This window comes from Hypanus sabinus, chromosome 11 (genome assembly GCF_030144855.1).
Source record: "Hypanus sabinus isolate sHypSab1 chromosome 11, sHypSab1.hap1, whole genome shotgun sequence".
In the NCBI taxonomy this organism is placed as follows: domain Eukaryota; kingdom Metazoa; phylum Chordata; class Chondrichthyes; order Myliobatiformes; family Dasyatidae; genus Hypanus; species Hypanus sabinus.
In genome coordinates, this window is record NC_082716.1 from 49,912,533 (window position 1) to 49,930,310 (window position 17,778).

A 17,778-nucleotide genomic window follows, 5' to 3' on the forward strand; every position below is an offset into this window, starting at 1 on the left:
AAATCATCACTGTTCACCAATTTAAAATCAGGCAAGATCATCGTAACACACATGAAATACTCAAGGAACTCAGCAGGTCAGGCAGCATTTATGGAGAGGAATAAAGAGCTGCTGTTTTTGGGCTGAGGCACTTCTATAGAACTAGAAAGGAAGGGGGTGGGTGAGGAGAAGGAATATAAGCTGGAAGGTGATAGGTAAACCAAAAACACAAGAAAATCTGCAGATGCTGGAAATCCAAGCAACACCCACAAAATGCTGGAGGAACTCAACAGGCCAGGCAGCGTCTATGCAAAAGAGTAAACAGTCAACGTTTTGGGCCGAGACCCTTTATCAGGACTGGAAAAAAAAGATGAGAAGTCAGAGCAAGGGTGGGGGTAGAAGTACAAGGTGGTAGGTCATAGGTGAGTAGGTGAAACTGGGAGCGGGGAGGGGGTGAAGTAAAGAGCTGGGAAGTTGATTGGTGTGAGAGATACAGGGGTGGAGAAGGGAGAAGAGGACAGAAGACCATGGAGAAAGGAAAGGGGGAGGAGCATCAGAAGGAGGTGACTGTCAGGTAAGAGGAAAAGGTGAGAGAGAGAAACAGGAATGGGGAATGGTGAAGGAGAGGGTGGGTGTAGTTCCTGCAAGTTCACGCCATTGGGTTGGAGGCTACCCAGACAGACTATAAGACCATACGACGATAAGGTATAGGAGCAGAATTAGGCTATTTGGCCCATCGAGTCTGCTCTGCCATTTCATCATGGTTGATCCAATTTTCCTCTCAGCCAGATCTCCTGCCTCCTCCCCATATCCCTTCATGCCCTGACCAATCAAGAATCTATTATCCTCTGCCTTAAATATACATAAAGAATTGGCTTCCACAGCTGCCAGTGGGAAAAAATTCCACAGATTCATCACTGTCTGGCTAAGTAGAGTTGCTTCTCGAATCTAACCGTGGGCTCATCGTGGCAGAAGAGATGGCCATGGACTGACATGTCAGAACGGGAATGGGAAGTAGAATTGAAATGGGTGGCCACTGAGAGATCCCACTTTTTCTGGCGGATGAAGCACAGGTGCTCAGCGAAGCAGTCTCCCAACTATGATGGGTCCCACCGATTATAGGAGGCCAAACTGGGAACACCGGATAAAGCAGATGACCGCAACCAGCTCACAGGTGAAATGTCACCTCACCTGGAAGGACTGTTTGGAGCCCTCAATGGTAGTGAGGGAAGAGGTGCAGCAGCAAGTGTGGCCCTTGTCCACTTGCAAAAATAAGTACCACAAAGGAGATCAGCATGGAGGGACAAATGGTCAAGGGAGTCACGTATGGAACAATCCCTGTGGAAAGTAGAAAGTTGGGGGGAGGAAAAATGTGTTTGGTGATGGAATCGGATTGGAGATGGCAGAAGTTACAGAGAATTATGTGCTTGGCAGAGAAGCTGGTGGGGTGGTAGGTGAGGACCCTATCCTTGGTGGCATGGCAGGAAGATGGGTTGAGGGCAGATGGGAGCGAAATAGAAGAGAGGCGGGTGAGGGCAGCATTGATGGTAGAGGAAAGAATGCCCCTTTCTTTGAAGGAGGACATTTAATTAGTTCTAAATGAAAAACCTTATCCTGAGCTAAGAGCAGATGCAGCAGAAATTGGACTGAGAGAAGTGGATGGCATTTTTACAAGTGACATGGTGGGAAGAAGTATAGTCCAGTAAGCTGTGAGAATCAGTGGATTTATAAAAGACATCAGTAGATAAACTGTTTCCAGAGACAGAGAGACCGAGAAAGGGGAGGGAGATGTCAGAAATGGACCAGGTAAATTTGAAGGTAGGGTGGAAGTTGGAGACAAAGTTGAAGTCACGAGCTCAGCCTGGGTGCAGGAAGCAGCCCCAATGCAGTCATTGATATGGCATAGGAAAAGTTGGAGAGTGATATTTGTATAGGTTTGGAACATACTGCTCCATGTAGCCAACAAACAGACAGGGATAGCTGGGGCCCATATGAATGCCCATGGCTACACATTTGATTTGAAGGAAGTGGGAGGAGCCGAAGGAGAAATTATTGAGAGATGGAGGAGAGTGGTAGGGGAGGGCAACTGGTTAGGTCTGTTGCCTATAAAGAAGCAGAGATCTTTAAGGCAGTCCTGATGCGGGGGGTAGGGGTGTATAGGATCTGGACATCCATTGTGAAAATAAGATATTCAGAGCCAGGGAATTTGAAGTCATTGAAAAGATCCAGAATGTGTGAAGTGTCACAGTTGTAGGAAGGAAGAGACTAAACTGGGTTGGGGGTGGGGTGGATGATAAAACAGAGCCAAGGTATGCAAATATGATTTCAGTAGGCAGAGGTGTGCAGATACTGTATAATGTTGGTGGGACAAGGGTATGCAGATATAATTTTGGTGGGGCAGATGATAGGTAAATGCAGCTGAGAGGAAAGGTAGGTGGAGAGGGAGAAGAGATGAAATGAGAAGCTTGGAGGTGGCTGAAGGGCTGATGAAGGAGTAATCTGATACGAGAACAGAGTGGACCACAGGAGAAATGGAAGGAGGATGGGCACCAGAGGGAGGTGATGGGCAGGTGAGAAGAAGAGTAAGAGGGGAGCTAGAGTAGGGAATGGAAAAGGAGGAGGGGGGAGAAATTACTGGAAGTAGGAGAAATCAATGTTCATACTGAGTGGTTGGTGGCTGTCCAAATGGTGTTACTCCTCCAACCTCCGAGAGGCCTCATCATGGCAGAAAAGGAGGCCATGGATCAACGTGTTGGGATGGGAATTGGGAGAGGAATTAAAATGGTTGGACATTGAGAGATCCTCCCTGTTGCCGATGGAGTGAAGGTGTTCGGCCAAATAGTCCTCCTAAATTCTACGGCGGGTTTCACCAATGCAGAGGAGGTTGCACCGGGAAGCTTCATTAAGTATAATCACAGGAATTCAGAAGTCGTAGGCAGAAATCGAGAACTTCCTAAATTTCTCCTGAGTTACTGACCTTGAATGTCTGGATACCCTGCCATGTACAGCAGTGCCCAAAGTAATGTGGTATTTGTCGTCTCAGATCCAGCAAAGAAAAGATCCAATGATGTATACAGCAGATTTTGGTCATCAAAACTAGAGTTAGGAGCAGCCTTAAACAACAAGAAATATATTAAAGTGACAACAGATTTAAGTAATATGTAATGAGTTTCAGCTTTAGCTTCCCTGATTACATGGTGCAATCTCACCTACTGAGCCTGTGGTACCAGGAGTTGATGGGGGTGGGTGATTACAGCTGGCTATAATGAACTGCTGGTTGTTTGAGCAAAGATGGCAAACCCACCCTATGTGTCTGTTCTCTCAATGATCAACAAGGGTGCAAAGTCACAGTTCCACTCATTCTTTTGATTTGAGTGGAATCCAATGCCTGTTTGCATTCAATGGTGTTTGGATCAGTTTGCTGCCACCTCAACCAATGCCTGCTCTGGTAATAGGAAGTTTGCTGAGTTAATTGGTTCTGGAATTGGTGTCTTTTGGAATAAATAGGTGGATTAACTACTATTCATTCTAAGCTTGGTTTAGCAAAAAAAGTAGTAATGAAGAGTGAATCTGAAGAGTAGTGGAATTAAACCAAAACATTTGTTAGTTGTAAATAGATTTAACAAACAGAAATTCCCTGTATTTTTGATGCAAGGGAATGCGAATATTTCACAACTAACTCAAAAATTAGGTTTTCAGGAAGTTAGGGGCATTTTGTGATTAATATTAGAAAAATAAGCAACCTTAAAATTCTCAGAATGCTTTGAGGATTTGTGCTTCCAAAATCCAACATATCAGTACTTTTAAACTTACTGCTCCTCATTCCACAACCTCAATCTATAGCACCTTTGAACAAAGACTCACACTGAGAGCTTTACTATGTGAAAAAAAGCATTGTAAGTTTGTTTTAAAGGACAATAGGAAATCAAAACATTTAAGGATAACTAGAAGGTGATAACTTCCCCATTGCTTAGATGATAAGACCATAAGATATAAGAGTAGAAGTAGGCCATTTGGCCCATTGAGTCTGCTCTGCCATTCAATCATGGGCTGATCCAATTCTTCCAGTCACCCCCACACCCCTGCTTTCACCCCATATCCTTTGATGCCCTGGCTAATCAAGAGCCTATCTATCTCTGCCTTAAATACACCAAATGACTTGGCCTCCACAGCCATTCATGGCAACAAATTCCACAGATTTACCACCCGCTGATTAAAGTAATTTCTCCGCATCTCAGTTCTAAAAGGACGTTCTTCAATCCTGAAGTTGTGCCCTCCTTTCCTAAAATCCCCTACCATAGGCAGTAGCATTGCCAGACACCACTGCAAGACATGCTTCTAAAACAAACCCAAACATGTTGGAAATACTCAGCATTTGTCAAAAGAGAAACACTATAAACTTCTCAGGTCTATGACCTTTATCAGAATTGGTCATGACATTATTTTTAATTCCTTGTCATCATCATTATTATGTGCCGTGTCGCATGATGTGGGTGATCATAGTCTGTGACCGTTATTGTTCTTGGCATATTCTACAAAAGTGGTTTGCCATTGCCTTCTGGACAGTGTCTTAACAAGAAATGTGACCACAGCCATTATCAGTACTTTTCAGAGATTGTTTTCTTGGCGTCAGTAATCCCATAACTGAGACTTGATATATGCACCAGTTGCTCATACGACCATCCACCACTTGGTCCCATGGCTTCATGTGACCCTGATTGTGGAGCTAAGCAGATGCTTCACCTTGCCCAAAGTTGACCTGCTGGCCAGCAGAGGGAAGGGGCACCTCACACCTCCTATGATAGAGACTTATCTACATCCCGAAATCCACGTAACCCTGATGATTGATCTTTGGCTGAAATGTTAACTGTTTCACTTTCCAGAAATACCACCTGACCTGCTGAGAGGTTCCGACCATCTGTGATTTTCCTTTAGCTTTCTGTATTTAGTATCTGTATTTTTTTTTCACATTTCTGAAACAATGTCATAGATATACTCTTGGTGGTTGTCCTGGTTAGGATAAGAGTCCCGATGAGGAAGGCCAGCAAAAATTTTATAACAGAATCAAGAAAGTCTGAAATAGGGGTATGAGAACATAGCAATAGGAGTCGGTCATATGAACCCTCCAGAGACTGGGTACCAGCTGAGCTGATCTAATGTTGAGACCAACTCTGCCAATTCCACATGATCCTCAACTCCCTTATCAACCTAATATTATCCTGGCTTGGCTGTGAATATTCCAAATGTTCCTGATTCACAGAGTAGAAAATCCACCTCACCTCAATCTTAAATAGTTAACACTTATTCAGGAATGATGCCCCATATTTATTCTCCTGAAGTCTCATCGGTACTTTGACCTTTCCACATAAAAGATTTATTTCATCCCAGAAGTCCACCCAGTTCAACTTCTTAAAACCATTTTGATGTAAGCATATCCCTACATAATAAAGGGAATGCAAAGCATGATTTTACCAACATCCTTTACAATTCTAGCAAGACTGCTTAACTTCTGTACTTCAGCACCTTTGCTACAAAGACAGAAATTATAAATGCCTTCTTAACTACTCGCTACCAATCTACGTGTCCTACCTGAGAAAACCCAGATTTGTCTGTAATAGAGTCCTTTTCGCACTCTCTTTAAATGATACTCACTATTTCTATTCCTCCTATCTCAAAATTTAAGTTTACATAAAGCTTCACCTTTTGCATTTGTAATAGGAAGCAGTCAATGAAATCCTTTTGTTCTGATGGGTTCAGTCTCTCCCGGTGCTGCTTGATTTTCTTTTGGAAAAGGTCCTCTAAACTTCTCCATGAAGCAAACAGATCATTATGTGGGCCTGGCAGATGTCTCACTAATTTTGGAAATGAATTATACAGCTGGAGAAAGGAACATTAAATGAAAAGATTAGGGCAACCTTATAGCTTTGACTGATTTAAGCAGAAAACAAATTTTAGTTCATTCAAAGTGAGCAAAGCTTACCTGATCCTGCATCACAAGAGAGTTTTACACTTTTACTACACTTTTCACATTGAAGTGTTTCCTAACTTCATTTTCGCAAGATCAAACTTTTAAATTATTCTTCCAACTCAAAAGCTCCCCGAACAGCAGAAATTGTTTCTCCACACGTAGACTGGGAAGCTCATTCTGTAAAAGGGCTGGATGGTTTAGAGTTTGTGAAATGTATGCAGGATAGTTTTTTGCAACAATACATAGAGATGGGACAGTGTTGGATCTCCTGTTAGGGGATGCGATAGGTCAGCTGACAGATGTATGTGTTGAGGAGCACTTCGGGTCCAGTGATCACAATAGCATTAGATTCAATATAATTATGGAGAAGGACAGGACTGGACCTAGAGTTGAGATTTTTGATTGGAGAAAGGCTAACTTTGAGGAGATGCGAAGGGATTTAGAGAGAGTGGATTGGATCAAGTTGTTTTATGGGAAGGATGTAATAGAGAAACGGAGGTCATTTAAGGGTGAAATTATGAGGGTACAGAATCTTTATGTTCTTGTTAGGTTGAAAGGAAAGGTTAAACGTTTGAAAGCACCATGGTTTTCAAGGGATATTAGAAACTTGGTTCAGAAAAAGAGGGATGTCTACAATAGATATAGGCAGCATGGAGTAAAGGAATTGCTCGAGGAGTATAAAGAATGTAAAAGGAATCTTAAGAAGGAAATTAGAAAAGCTAAAAGAAGATACGAGGTTGGTTTGGCAAATAAGGTGAAAGTAAATCCGAAAGGTTTCTACAGTTATATTAAAAGCAAGAGGATAGTGAGGGATAAAATTGGTCCCTTAGAGAATCAGGGTGGTCAGCTATGTGTGAAGCCGAGGGAGATGGGAGAGATTTTGAATGATTTCTTCTCTTCGGTATTCACTAAGGAGAAGAATATTAAATTGTGTAAGGTGTGGGAAACAAGTAAGGAAGTTATGGAACCTATGACAATTAAAGAGGTGGAAGTGCTGGCGCTTTTAAGAAATTTAAAAGTGGATAAATCTCCGGCTCCTGACAGGATATTCCCCAGGACCTTGAGAGAAGTTTGTGTAGAGATAGCAGGAGCTCTGACGGAAATCTTTCAGATGTCATTAGAAACGGGGATTGTGCCGGAGGATTGGCGTATTGCTCATGTGGTTCCATTGTTTAAAAAGGGTTCTAGAAGTAAGCCTAGCAATTATAGACCTGTCAGTTTGACATCAGTGGTGGGTAAATTAATGGAAAGTATTCTTAGAGATAGTATTAATAATTATCTGGATAGACAGGATCTGATTAGGAGTAGCCAGCATGGATTTGTGCATGGAAGGTCATGTTTGACAAACCTTATTGAATTTTTTGAAGAAGTTACGAGGAATGTTGATGAGGGTAAGGCAGTGGATGTAGTCTATATGGACTTCAGCAAGGCTTTTGACAAAGTTCCACATGGAAGGTTAGTTAAGTAGGTTCAGTCGTTAGGTATTAATGCTGGAGTAATAAAATGGATTCAACAGTGGCTGGATGAGAGATGCCAGAGAGTAGTGGTGGATAATTGCTTATCGGGATGGAGGCCAGTGACTAGCGGGGTGCCTCAAGGATCTGTTTTGGGCCCAATGTTGTTTGTAATATACATAAATGATCTGGATGATAGGGTGGTAAATTGGATTAGTAAGTATGCCGATGATACTAAGGTAGGAGGTGTTGTGGATAATGCGGTGGGTTTTCAAAGCTTGCAGGGAGATTTATGCCGGTTAGAAGAATGGGCTGAACGTTGGCCAATGGAGTTTAATGCTGAGAAATGTGAGGTTCTACATTTTGGCAGGAATAATCCAAATAGAACATACAGGGTAAGTGGTAGGGCATTGAGGAATGCAGTGGAACAGAGAGATCTAGGAATAACAGTGCATAGTTCCCTGAAGGTGGAGTCTCATGTAGATAGGGTGGTGAAGAAGGCTTTTGGAACGCTGGCCTTTATAAATCAGAGCATTCAGTACAGAAGTTGGGATGTACTGTTAAAATTGTACAAGGCATTGGTAAGGCCAAATTTGGAATATTGTATACAGTTCTGGTCACCATATTATAGGAAAGATATCAATAAATTAGAGAGAGTGCAGAGACGATTTACTAGGATGTTACCTGGGTTTCAGCACTTAAGTTACACAGAAAGGTTGAACAAGTTAGGTCTCTATTCATTGGAGCGTAGGAGGTTGAGGGGGGATTTGATCGAGGTATTGAAGATTTTGAGAGGGATAGATAGAGTTGACGTGAATAGGCTGTTTCCATTGAGAGTAGGGGAGATTCAAACGAGAGGACATGATTTGAGAGTTAGGGGGCAGAAGTTTAAGGGAAACACGAGGGGGTATTTCCTTACTTAGAGAGTGATAGCTGTGTGGAATGAGCTTCCTGTAGAAGTAGTAGAGGCCAGTTCAGTTGTGTCATTTAAGGTAAAATTGGATAGGAATATGGACAGGAAAGGAGTGGAGGGTTATGGGCTGAGTGCGGGTAGGTGGGACTAGGTGAGATAAAGAGTTTGGCATGGAGTAGGAGGGCCGAGATGGCCTGTTTCCGTGCTGTGATTGTTATATGGTTATATGGTTAATGCGCCTGACAATTTCTTATTATGTGAAAACTTTCACAAATACAACATAGACTAAGCGGCCATGCTATTAGATGCAGCTATACACCTGCTCATTAATACAAATATTTAATCAGCCAATGATGTGGTAGCAACTCAATGTACAAAATCATGTATAGATGGTCAAGAGATTCAGTTGTTGTTCAGACCAAGCATCAGAACGGGGAAGAAATGTGATCTAAGTGACTTTGACTGTGGAATAATTGTTGGTGCCAAATGGGGAGATTTGAGTATCTCGATAACTGCTGATTGCCTGGGATTTTAACACACAACAGTCTCTAGAGTTTACAAAGAATGGTGCAAAAATCAAAAAAAAAATCAGTGAGCGGTATTCGTAGGTAAAAGCAACTTGTTAATGAGAGAGGTCAGAGGAGAATGTCCACACTGTTTCAAGCTGACAGGAAAGCAGCAGTAACTAAAATAACCACGTACTAACAGTGATGTGCAGAAGAGCCCCTCAAAACGCACAATATGTTGAATCTTGAAGTTGATAGGCTACAGCAGCAGAAGACGACACTGGGTTCTAATCCTGTATCTGATAAGCTGGCCACTGAGTCTGATCTCTCCTCATGTTTCAAACATTGGAATTCAGCTATCATCATTATAAATCTACACTACATTCTTAGCTTCACGGTCAATATTTTCCCGCTGAAGTAGGATGCTTTGAAATGAACACTATTATTTGAAGTTCTCCTGATGAACATTGAAGGTGTAGAGGGTCTAGACATACATTACTTACACATTCTTGTGACTAACTATTCATAAGTAAAATGCAGTGTTCCATTCATCTATTTGATTCCTTTCTTTAACTATACATAAGATTCTAATAATCTCTGTGCATCTGTCTGCACTACCATTCATGTAAGGTTTTTATAATTTAGAAAATTCTCTTTTCTCTTTATTTCAGTTATGATGTGAATGTATGTTTTGCACCATTTCTCACTATTTTTTGTCTGATCCATTCACATCACTTGGCAATTAATAGTTCTATTTTGACCTCCACCTGGACCTGCCAAATACCCCTTAGGAAGATTCAAGATTCAATTCAAAAACTTTATTGTCATTCTAACCGTACATCAGCTCTGCAAGGCAGAATGAGACAGCGTTTCCCAGTAGCAGTGCATAACAAACGCAACACTGAATAATAAACATAACAATAATAGTAAAACACAACAGTCACATGTCAGTTAAAAACAAGTTATAAGTGTCCAGTGCAAGTTAAAAGTGTCCACAGCAGAGTCAGGTAGAGCAGCTATTTAGCAGTCTGACTGCCTGTGCGTGGAAGCTGTTTAGTAGCCTTGTGGTTTTAGTTTTGATGCTCCTGTAACGTTTACCTGATGGCAGAAGAACAAACAGTTCATGGAGAGGGTGTGAGGGGTCTTTAATGATGTGTCTTCTGGAGGCATCGACTCTGAAAGAGGTCTTGCACAGAAGGTACGGAAACTCCAATAACCTTTTCTGCTCCCCTAACCACCCTCTGCAAGGTTTTTTTGTCGGCAGCACTGCAGCTGGAGTACCAGGTTGTGATGCAAAAGGTCAGCACACTCTCAACCACGCCTCTGTAGAATGTAGTTAAGATGTTAATGGGGAGTGATGCTAGTTTAAGCTTCCTCAAAAAGTGCAATCTCTGCTGGGCTCGTTTCACAATCCCAGTGGTGTTCCTGGGTCAGGTGAGATTGTCCTAGATCTGCACCCCAAGGAACTTGATGTTTTCCACTCTCTCCACTGTGGAGTCGCTGATGCTGAGGGGTGTGTGCTCAGGCTGAGACCGTCTGAAATCAACGATCATCTCCTTGGTTTTGGTGACATTAAACATCAAGTTGTTGTCACTGCACCAGCTCTCTAGGTGTTTAACCTCCTCCCTGTACATTGTTTCATCATTTTTGCTGATGAGCCCCACCACTGTGGTATCATAAGCAAATTTAATGATCAAGTTCTCCTCGAGTCTGGCTGCACAGTCATGTGTTAGCAGTGTGAACAGCAATGGGCTAAGTACACAGCCTTGTGGGGATCCAGTGCTCAGTGTGATGGAGTCAGAGATGTTCCTGCCAACATGGACTGGCTGTGGTCTCTCTGTCAAGAAATCCAGAATCCAGTGACACATGGCAGTGTTAAGGCCAAGCAGCGACAGTTTCTCCACTAGTCTCTGCGGGATGATGGTATTGAACGCTGAACTGAAATCAATGTACAGGATTCTGGCATAAGTGCCTCTGTTGTCCAAGTGAGAGAGAACTGTGTGCAGTGTGGTGGATACTGTGTCCTCTATGGAGCGATTTGGATGATAAGCAAACTGTAGAGGATCCAGCGATGATGGGAGGCTGTCTGTGATATGAGGCTTGACAAGCCGTTCAAAACATTTCATCACTATGGGGGTCAGGGTGACGGGACGGTAATCATTCAGACAGGCTACTACTGATTTCTTTGCTACGGGGATGATTGTGGAGGTTTTGAAGCATCTGGGGACAATGGGAGATGTTGAAAATGTCTTTCAGGACATCTGCTAATACATCAGCACATTGCTTGAGCACACGTCCAGGGATGTTGTCGGGACATCCCGCTTTTCATGGGTTAACCCTGGCAAGGGTCCTCGGTGTTTGCTCTGAATCAATGATTGGAGCTGGCTGGTCAGATGGTAAGAAGGGACTGGCTCTCCCCCTTGCTGTTGTGTTTGACATTAGTAAAGTAGAATTTTTTTTTTACCAACAACCCAGAGTTTTCTGTGGCCATCACTATTATTGTTAAGGTCAAATTCTGGTTTAATTAATCTGGATTTAAATTCAGTAACTACCACTGTGGGTCCCCCCCCACACTCCCCCTCAGGTCTTTAGGTCATTTGCCTAAGCTCCTGGGTTACTGGGATAGGTAAACTAACTGCTGTGCCTTCAGCCAATTTAATACCCAGATTAATTTTATTCACTCACTACCTTAAATATCTATGGTGAGAGGCATTATGAAATGTCTTCTGGAAGTCTGTATGAACGAAATTCACTGGCATTTATTGTCTATTATGAAGGTCACCTACAGTCCCTTTCTCAGATTAATGCGATGCTTGGTTCATTGGCATCTTCTCAACCACAATATATCTGATTCTATTGCAGAAGTCATCACATCATTCCAGGCAGGGTTAGTCTTCTCTGAGCATTCCTTTCACAAAGTGCACTCAACAAGCTTGATTAGCTGAAGACAATAACAAGTTTACCCTGATTTTCATTAAAAAATGAGGGAATTTTACTTTCAAGTTAGAATCAGCACAACTCAAGCAAAGCAACATTCTGGAGTTCTTTTGAGTATTTTAGCTTTATTGCTCAGCTCTTACTGTTCAGGACAATTTTACAATAACCTGTCTTCTTGAATACAGACTACGTGGAGTTGTCGGGTGGAGAGTTCCAAAGCTTCTGATGCAGATATGGAAAATTGATAATAAAGCCGTATTTAAAATGTGAAAATAGAACAGTGGTTCAATTTAAAGAACAGACACGAGGAAATCTGCAGCTGCTGGAAATTCAAACACACACAAAATGCTGGTGGAACAATTTGTTATTGTTAAAAACAAATATTCATGGAGTCACTAAACCTCAAGCAGTATTTACCATTATTATCACCAAATATCCAGTGTTCACTCACAAATGACAGAAGAAAAACTATAAGCAAACCAGAACCAATGCCAATTGGCCCAATCATTTACTAACCAAATACTGGTGTGTCCACCAGATTTGCAGGTATTTCAAAACCTACTATTCAATATTACATGTTCTTGCAACCAATGTGAAACCAGACATTTCCTGTGAAAACATCTCACTTTTCTTCAGTTGTAAAAAATCATTTGCTACTTCATTTGGCAGTAAAGATACTCATTATGTATCTTTTTATTATGGGTGAGGTTCAAAGAATAGAGGAACGGCACTGAATGTCACATGCTAACAAAAATTTTGCACGTGCCATCTTGGGCATCTGTGCCATAAGTTTGTCATCCTGCACTACAACTTGAAACTAGAGTTTGAAATTAGACTTATAAATTGTTAACATAAATGTATCTCATGAATTTCCATAGATTGTGCATGATTAGTTATGGTAGCATAAACTCTTTTCATATTAAAAGATTTAATTTCAGTCAAATATTTTTCACTTTCCAAAATTCAATATTTAAAAATATTACTCACAAATATAACCATACCTGAACCCAAATATTCTCCAAAAGATTTGCAAATTTGTCAACTAAAAGACGGACTTCTTGTAAATCAGCATGGGTACCAGTACCGTCGTATTGTTCTCCGAAAACAATTGAACAGATTATATTTACAATTGATATATTTATCTTGGTTTGGGGATTGAATGGTTGTCCTGAAAACAGAACACACTGAATGTTAAAAGCTATTCTCAATAGCCCATTCATTTCACAATGTATGAATGTAGTACATACTTTTTTAAATATGGTTTATGTAGTTTGCAATTTATGTTCAAAGCTAACTAATAATTAAAGTTGAATAACTAGGATATTGCATCACATTTACTTGATTCAGGCAGTCTTCAAAAAAACAATAGGAACTAGTTGTTCCTGCATGTTCCAACAGGTGGATTTAGGACATGTTGGAGGTATCAATATATACAGATCTTCATAACATTTAGCTAGAATATCAGGCAACCTCATACTCCTTCATCCATACACAGCATCTTCCCTTCAAGAATTTGCAGGGAAATAGGACAGTATTCAAGCATAATGAAGATGGGGTAGAATGTCACTTTGCATGCGTTGGCAATGTGGACCACGATGACAGAAATAGACACAATGACTAAAATCAAGGGAAGGATCAGAATTAAGCTTATAATTATTGATATGTCATGATCTTTGTTGTTTTGATGCAACAGTACAGTGCAAGACATAAAATTATTATAAGCTATGATATTACATAAATATATAGAATAAAAGAAGAATAATGAGGCAGTTTTCATAGACCATTCAGAAATCTAATGGCAAAGGGGAAGAAACTCTTCCTAGAACATTAAATGTGGGTCTTCAGGCTCATGGGCCTTCTCCCTAATGATAGCAATGAGAAGAAGACTTGTCCCCGATATCCTTAATGACAGATGCTACCTTCTTGAGGACCCCCCTTTGAAGATATTTGATAGTGCAGTGGGTTGTGCCTATGATGGAGTTGGCTGAGTCCATGTCCCTCTGCCGCTTCTTTGAATTCTGGAAATAGGCAGTGATGAAACTAGTCAGAATGCTCTCCGTGTTATATCTGCAGAAATTTACAAGAGTCTTTGGTGACATACTACATCTCCTCAGAATCCAAATAATGAATAGCTGACAGTGTGCCTTTATTATTGCATCAATGAGTTAGTGTCAAAGTAAATCATCTGAGATGTTGACACCTAAGACCTTAAAGCTGTTCGACCTTTCCAGTGTTGAGCCCTCAATGAGGACTGGTGTGTGCACTCCTAAGTTTCCCTTCCTAATGTCCACAATCTGTTGCTTGATCTAGCAGATGTTGAGTGTAAGGTTGTTGTGACACCACTCAATGAACCAATCTATCTCGCCCCTGTATGCCACCTTGTCACAACCAGAGATTCTACCAACAACATCAGCAAATGTATGGAGGTGCCTAGATACACAATCATGAGTGTGCTGAGGGTAGAACAGCGAGCAAGGCATGCATTCTTGAGGTGTGCCAGTGTTGATTGTCAGTGAGGAGGAAGTGATTAATACTGATTTGCATCGAACATGCTCTCCCGATTAGGAAGTCGAGGATCGCATTGCAGAGGGACATATGGAGGCCCAGGTTTTGAAGTTTGTTGATTGGTACTGAGGCTGTAATTTAAAACCTTAAGACATAGGAGCAGAATTAAGCCATTCAGCCCACTGAGCCCATGACTGATTCCAGATCCCACTCAATCCCGTTCGCCTGCCTTCTTGCCATATCTTTGGATCCCCTGACGGATTAAGAAACGAACATCAGGAAGGCATCAGGGTGCACTATCTGTGACTGCTAATAATGGTGCTTAGCTCCTCCTGTGTTCTCTTTATGTTTGACAGTGGTGGAATGTACACAGAAATCAAGATAACGGTGGAAGAACTCCTTTGGCTGATGGAATGGATGATGTTTGACAGCTGCATGTTCCAGGTCAGGGGAGCAGGAATGAGGCAGAAATGCCACCTCTGTGCAATATGATACTTTAATCATGAAGCAAATACCACCACCTCTGCATTTGCCCGAATCTGCTGTCCAGTCTATGTGGTGGAAGGTGAAGCCCTGAGGTTGGAGTGCTCTGTCTGAAATGCTGAGGGCGAGCCGGGTCTGTGGAACAGTGTGCATAACAGTTCCCGGTGTCCTGCTGGCACTGCACTCTTGCTCTGAGGCCTTTAGTTTTTCCTTCCAGATTCTGAGAAAAGGGATGGGGAGGAGGGGTTTCCCTGGAATAACACCACTGAAACAGTGACATCAGAACCTGAACAACTCAGCCCATCAGATAAATTTTATGTCTTTTTAAAAAATATTTATATGTTGAGATGGATACTCATTGTCCTGGGTAGGAGATCTTATGTTTTCTAAGCTTGATTTCTAAACACGCAGCAACTACCACTTGAAAGATCAAAAACAGACGCAAGTAAACTTCTAATGCTGCACATATGTGCAGATTGCTGCTGATTCCACTGACTGTTTTCTCCCATCCACTGTTTGAACAAGAAACTTCATTCTTTGAAATTGTAAATGATTCAGACATCAACTCAAGTAAGCACCAGAAGGCAGCAACAACTACTCATTGCACATTCTTCTTACTATGGGGATCTGCTGTAGTTTATTCTGATTAATGCTGGCAAAGTCGTTCCTTGTGTTCCATGTCACGTTGCTACCAAAGGTTCTGAAGGTTATTAGATTTTTCTTTTGCTTTACCCATACTCCAGGCACATGCTTTCTGTGTCATTTACCCTTGCAATTGCCACCACATGATTTTTCTTTCACTGGAGGAGGAATTGCCAATCCTGTATTCATATAGAGCTTTCACATGTTCACAGCAAGTGAGCTGTTTTGTAAGTCAACACACTGGAGTTCTGTAGCAGAAGCAACACGGAAAAAAACACTTGGTGAACTCAGTGGGTCTAGCAGCATCTATGGAGGGAGATGGACAACTGACGTTTCAGACTGAACCCTTCATCTGCACAGTCCTCTGACAGCCACCTGAAGATCCACTAATAGGTAACTTGTACAGATCTTCATACTTTACTCGAGTGTTCACACTACTAATAAAGAACTGTAGATTCCCGAAAACTAAAACAGAAGCAGATATTGCTGAAATACTCAGGAAATCTGACAATGAAAAGAAATCACAGTCAATATTTGAGGTCAAAGACTGGAATTCTGTATGCTGACTAAAGGTCTCCAACCATTAGCTTTTTTTTTCCCCAACGTGCCAACTGCTGAATGTTTCAAAATTATTTGTTTTGATGTAGAGGTAACAGTTCAGATTATTGCTTCACTTTTCAATTTGATAGTTTATGTGCACTAACAGGGCATATATTAAAATCTTTAATAAAGTACGAAGTGTTGATATGAGATTGAATGTAACAAAGCAGTGAAGAGGTGTGAGTAAGGAAGGCCCCAGAAAATCAGCTAGGAACTTTTAGTTGCTAAATTATATAAATAAATTGATTCCTGGTATCTGGATCTCAGACTCTTTAACTAACTTGCTGGTTCTTTTTACAGACTACCTACTTGTGGTGAACTACATATACCTGTCTGGACACGCGCCCCCTCCCCCCCCGCCCCCCCCCCCCCCGCTGACTGCTCCTGTGGCTCCTCCCACGGACCCCGGTATAAAGGCGATTGGAGACACCGCCCCAGCCTCAGTCTCCAGGATGCATTGTGGTGGTCAATTGCTGCTTGTTCTTTCCAATAAAGAAAATTGGCTTTCCAGCCAATAAAAGCTGGAAGAAACATTCCGCCTCACGTCTCCAAGAGTTATTGATGGTGCATCACTACTAAAAAGATATTTTTAAAAAGCACTAAAAGTTATATCACTATTTGCTGCCCTTAAGAACGTAGTAATCTGTGCTGGGAGTTTTCCATCACACCAGTATCGACTACAAAAAGTATCCATTTGAAAGGATATCTGGTAACCCATGAAGGAGTTAAAAAAGCTGGAATATGCAGCTATGAGCAAAAATTATTATGCTCCAGCTCTTCTGCTTGGGACAGTTGATTGAGTTGTCTGAAATTGCAAACTCAGATAGACTAAATAACAAGGACATACAGTATTTCATGTAGTACCAGAGACAAAAATGAGCATGGATTTAAATTCATAGGTAAAACAAATAGAGTGGAAATGAGGAATATTTATTTAAACAGAGAGTAATAGGAATTTGCAATGCACTGCCTGAGACTTTTGTTAGGGTGGAAACTCTCATCAGTTTTGCAAGGTAAACGGATGTTGATTTGAAGAGCCTACGGGTCTAGAGGAATGAAACGTTCAAAAGGCAACACATATCTTCTAGAAATTGCTGTCTGTTTTTACCACTGGTATCAACAAATAATTTTGCATCATTACACAAAATCCATTCCAATGGCATTATATCTAAAACAATAAGTAGAATAAACTTACCCTTCTCTCTTTTGAACACATCTTGAAGATCTTTAATTTTCTCAAGAATTTGTGCTTCCAAAGATTTTTGTCCAACACCAAATCTTCTTAAAGTCATTTGTGCAAACTTGCGTTGCTCTTTCCATACATTCCCATTTGAGAACTGTATACCTGTGCAGTGAAATACAGGTGGCATTTGTAATCACCCTTTCTGGTAATTCTAATATTGAATTAAAAAGCACTCTCTTCTATGATTCATTGTACATCTTAAAACAAATGATTTATGAGTGGCCGATGTAGCCTTGATGGAGAAATAAAAGAATTCCTTTTAAAGAAATTGATATGAATAGTAAACCTTCCCAACAACCTAATGGGTAAAGATACCTTATAGAAGGAAAAGAAAACCTTAACTCTGAGTGGAGCCATCGGGATGACGTCATGTCGGCGTTTTTCTTTTAGCAGGTTTTCATGTTTTTACGAGGCTAAGTTGCTAGCTCGATGCTCAAACCAGCACGGATAGAAAGCGTACAAGGGAGCTGGCTGGATTCGGACTCGGGAGCCTCAGCTCCGAAGTCTGGTGCTGATGCCACTGCACCACCAGCTGGTGTAAGGATATC

The 17,778-nt window shown here is 41.4% G+C and overlaps 2 protein-coding genes across 2 annotated transcripts in view; both read right to left on the reverse strand.

Annotated features, from left to right (window-relative positions):
• The window catches only part of LOC132401938 (cytochrome P450 2J2-like), a 119,570-nt gene that overhangs the window by 19,867 nt on the left and 81,925 nt on the right, over positions 1 to 17,778 (reverse strand). The window lies entirely within an intron of this gene.
• The window catches only part of LOC132401937 (cytochrome P450 2J5-like), a 31,267-nt gene that overhangs the window by 8,215 nt on the left and 5,274 nt on the right, over positions 1 to 17,778 (reverse strand). Inside the window, exons 3-6 of the mRNA XM_059984306.1 lie at positions 17,183 to 17,332; positions 12,759 to 12,925; positions 5,680 to 5,856; positions 2,957 to 3,092 (exon numbers count right to left, since the gene is read on the reverse strand). Coding sequence (XP_059840289.1) covers positions 2,957 to 3,092; positions 5,680 to 5,856; positions 12,759 to 12,925; positions 17,183 to 17,332 — 630 coding nt within the window. The remainder of the gene's footprint in view (positions 1 to 2,956; positions 3,093 to 5,679; positions 5,857 to 12,758; positions 12,926 to 17,182; positions 17,333 to 17,778) is intronic.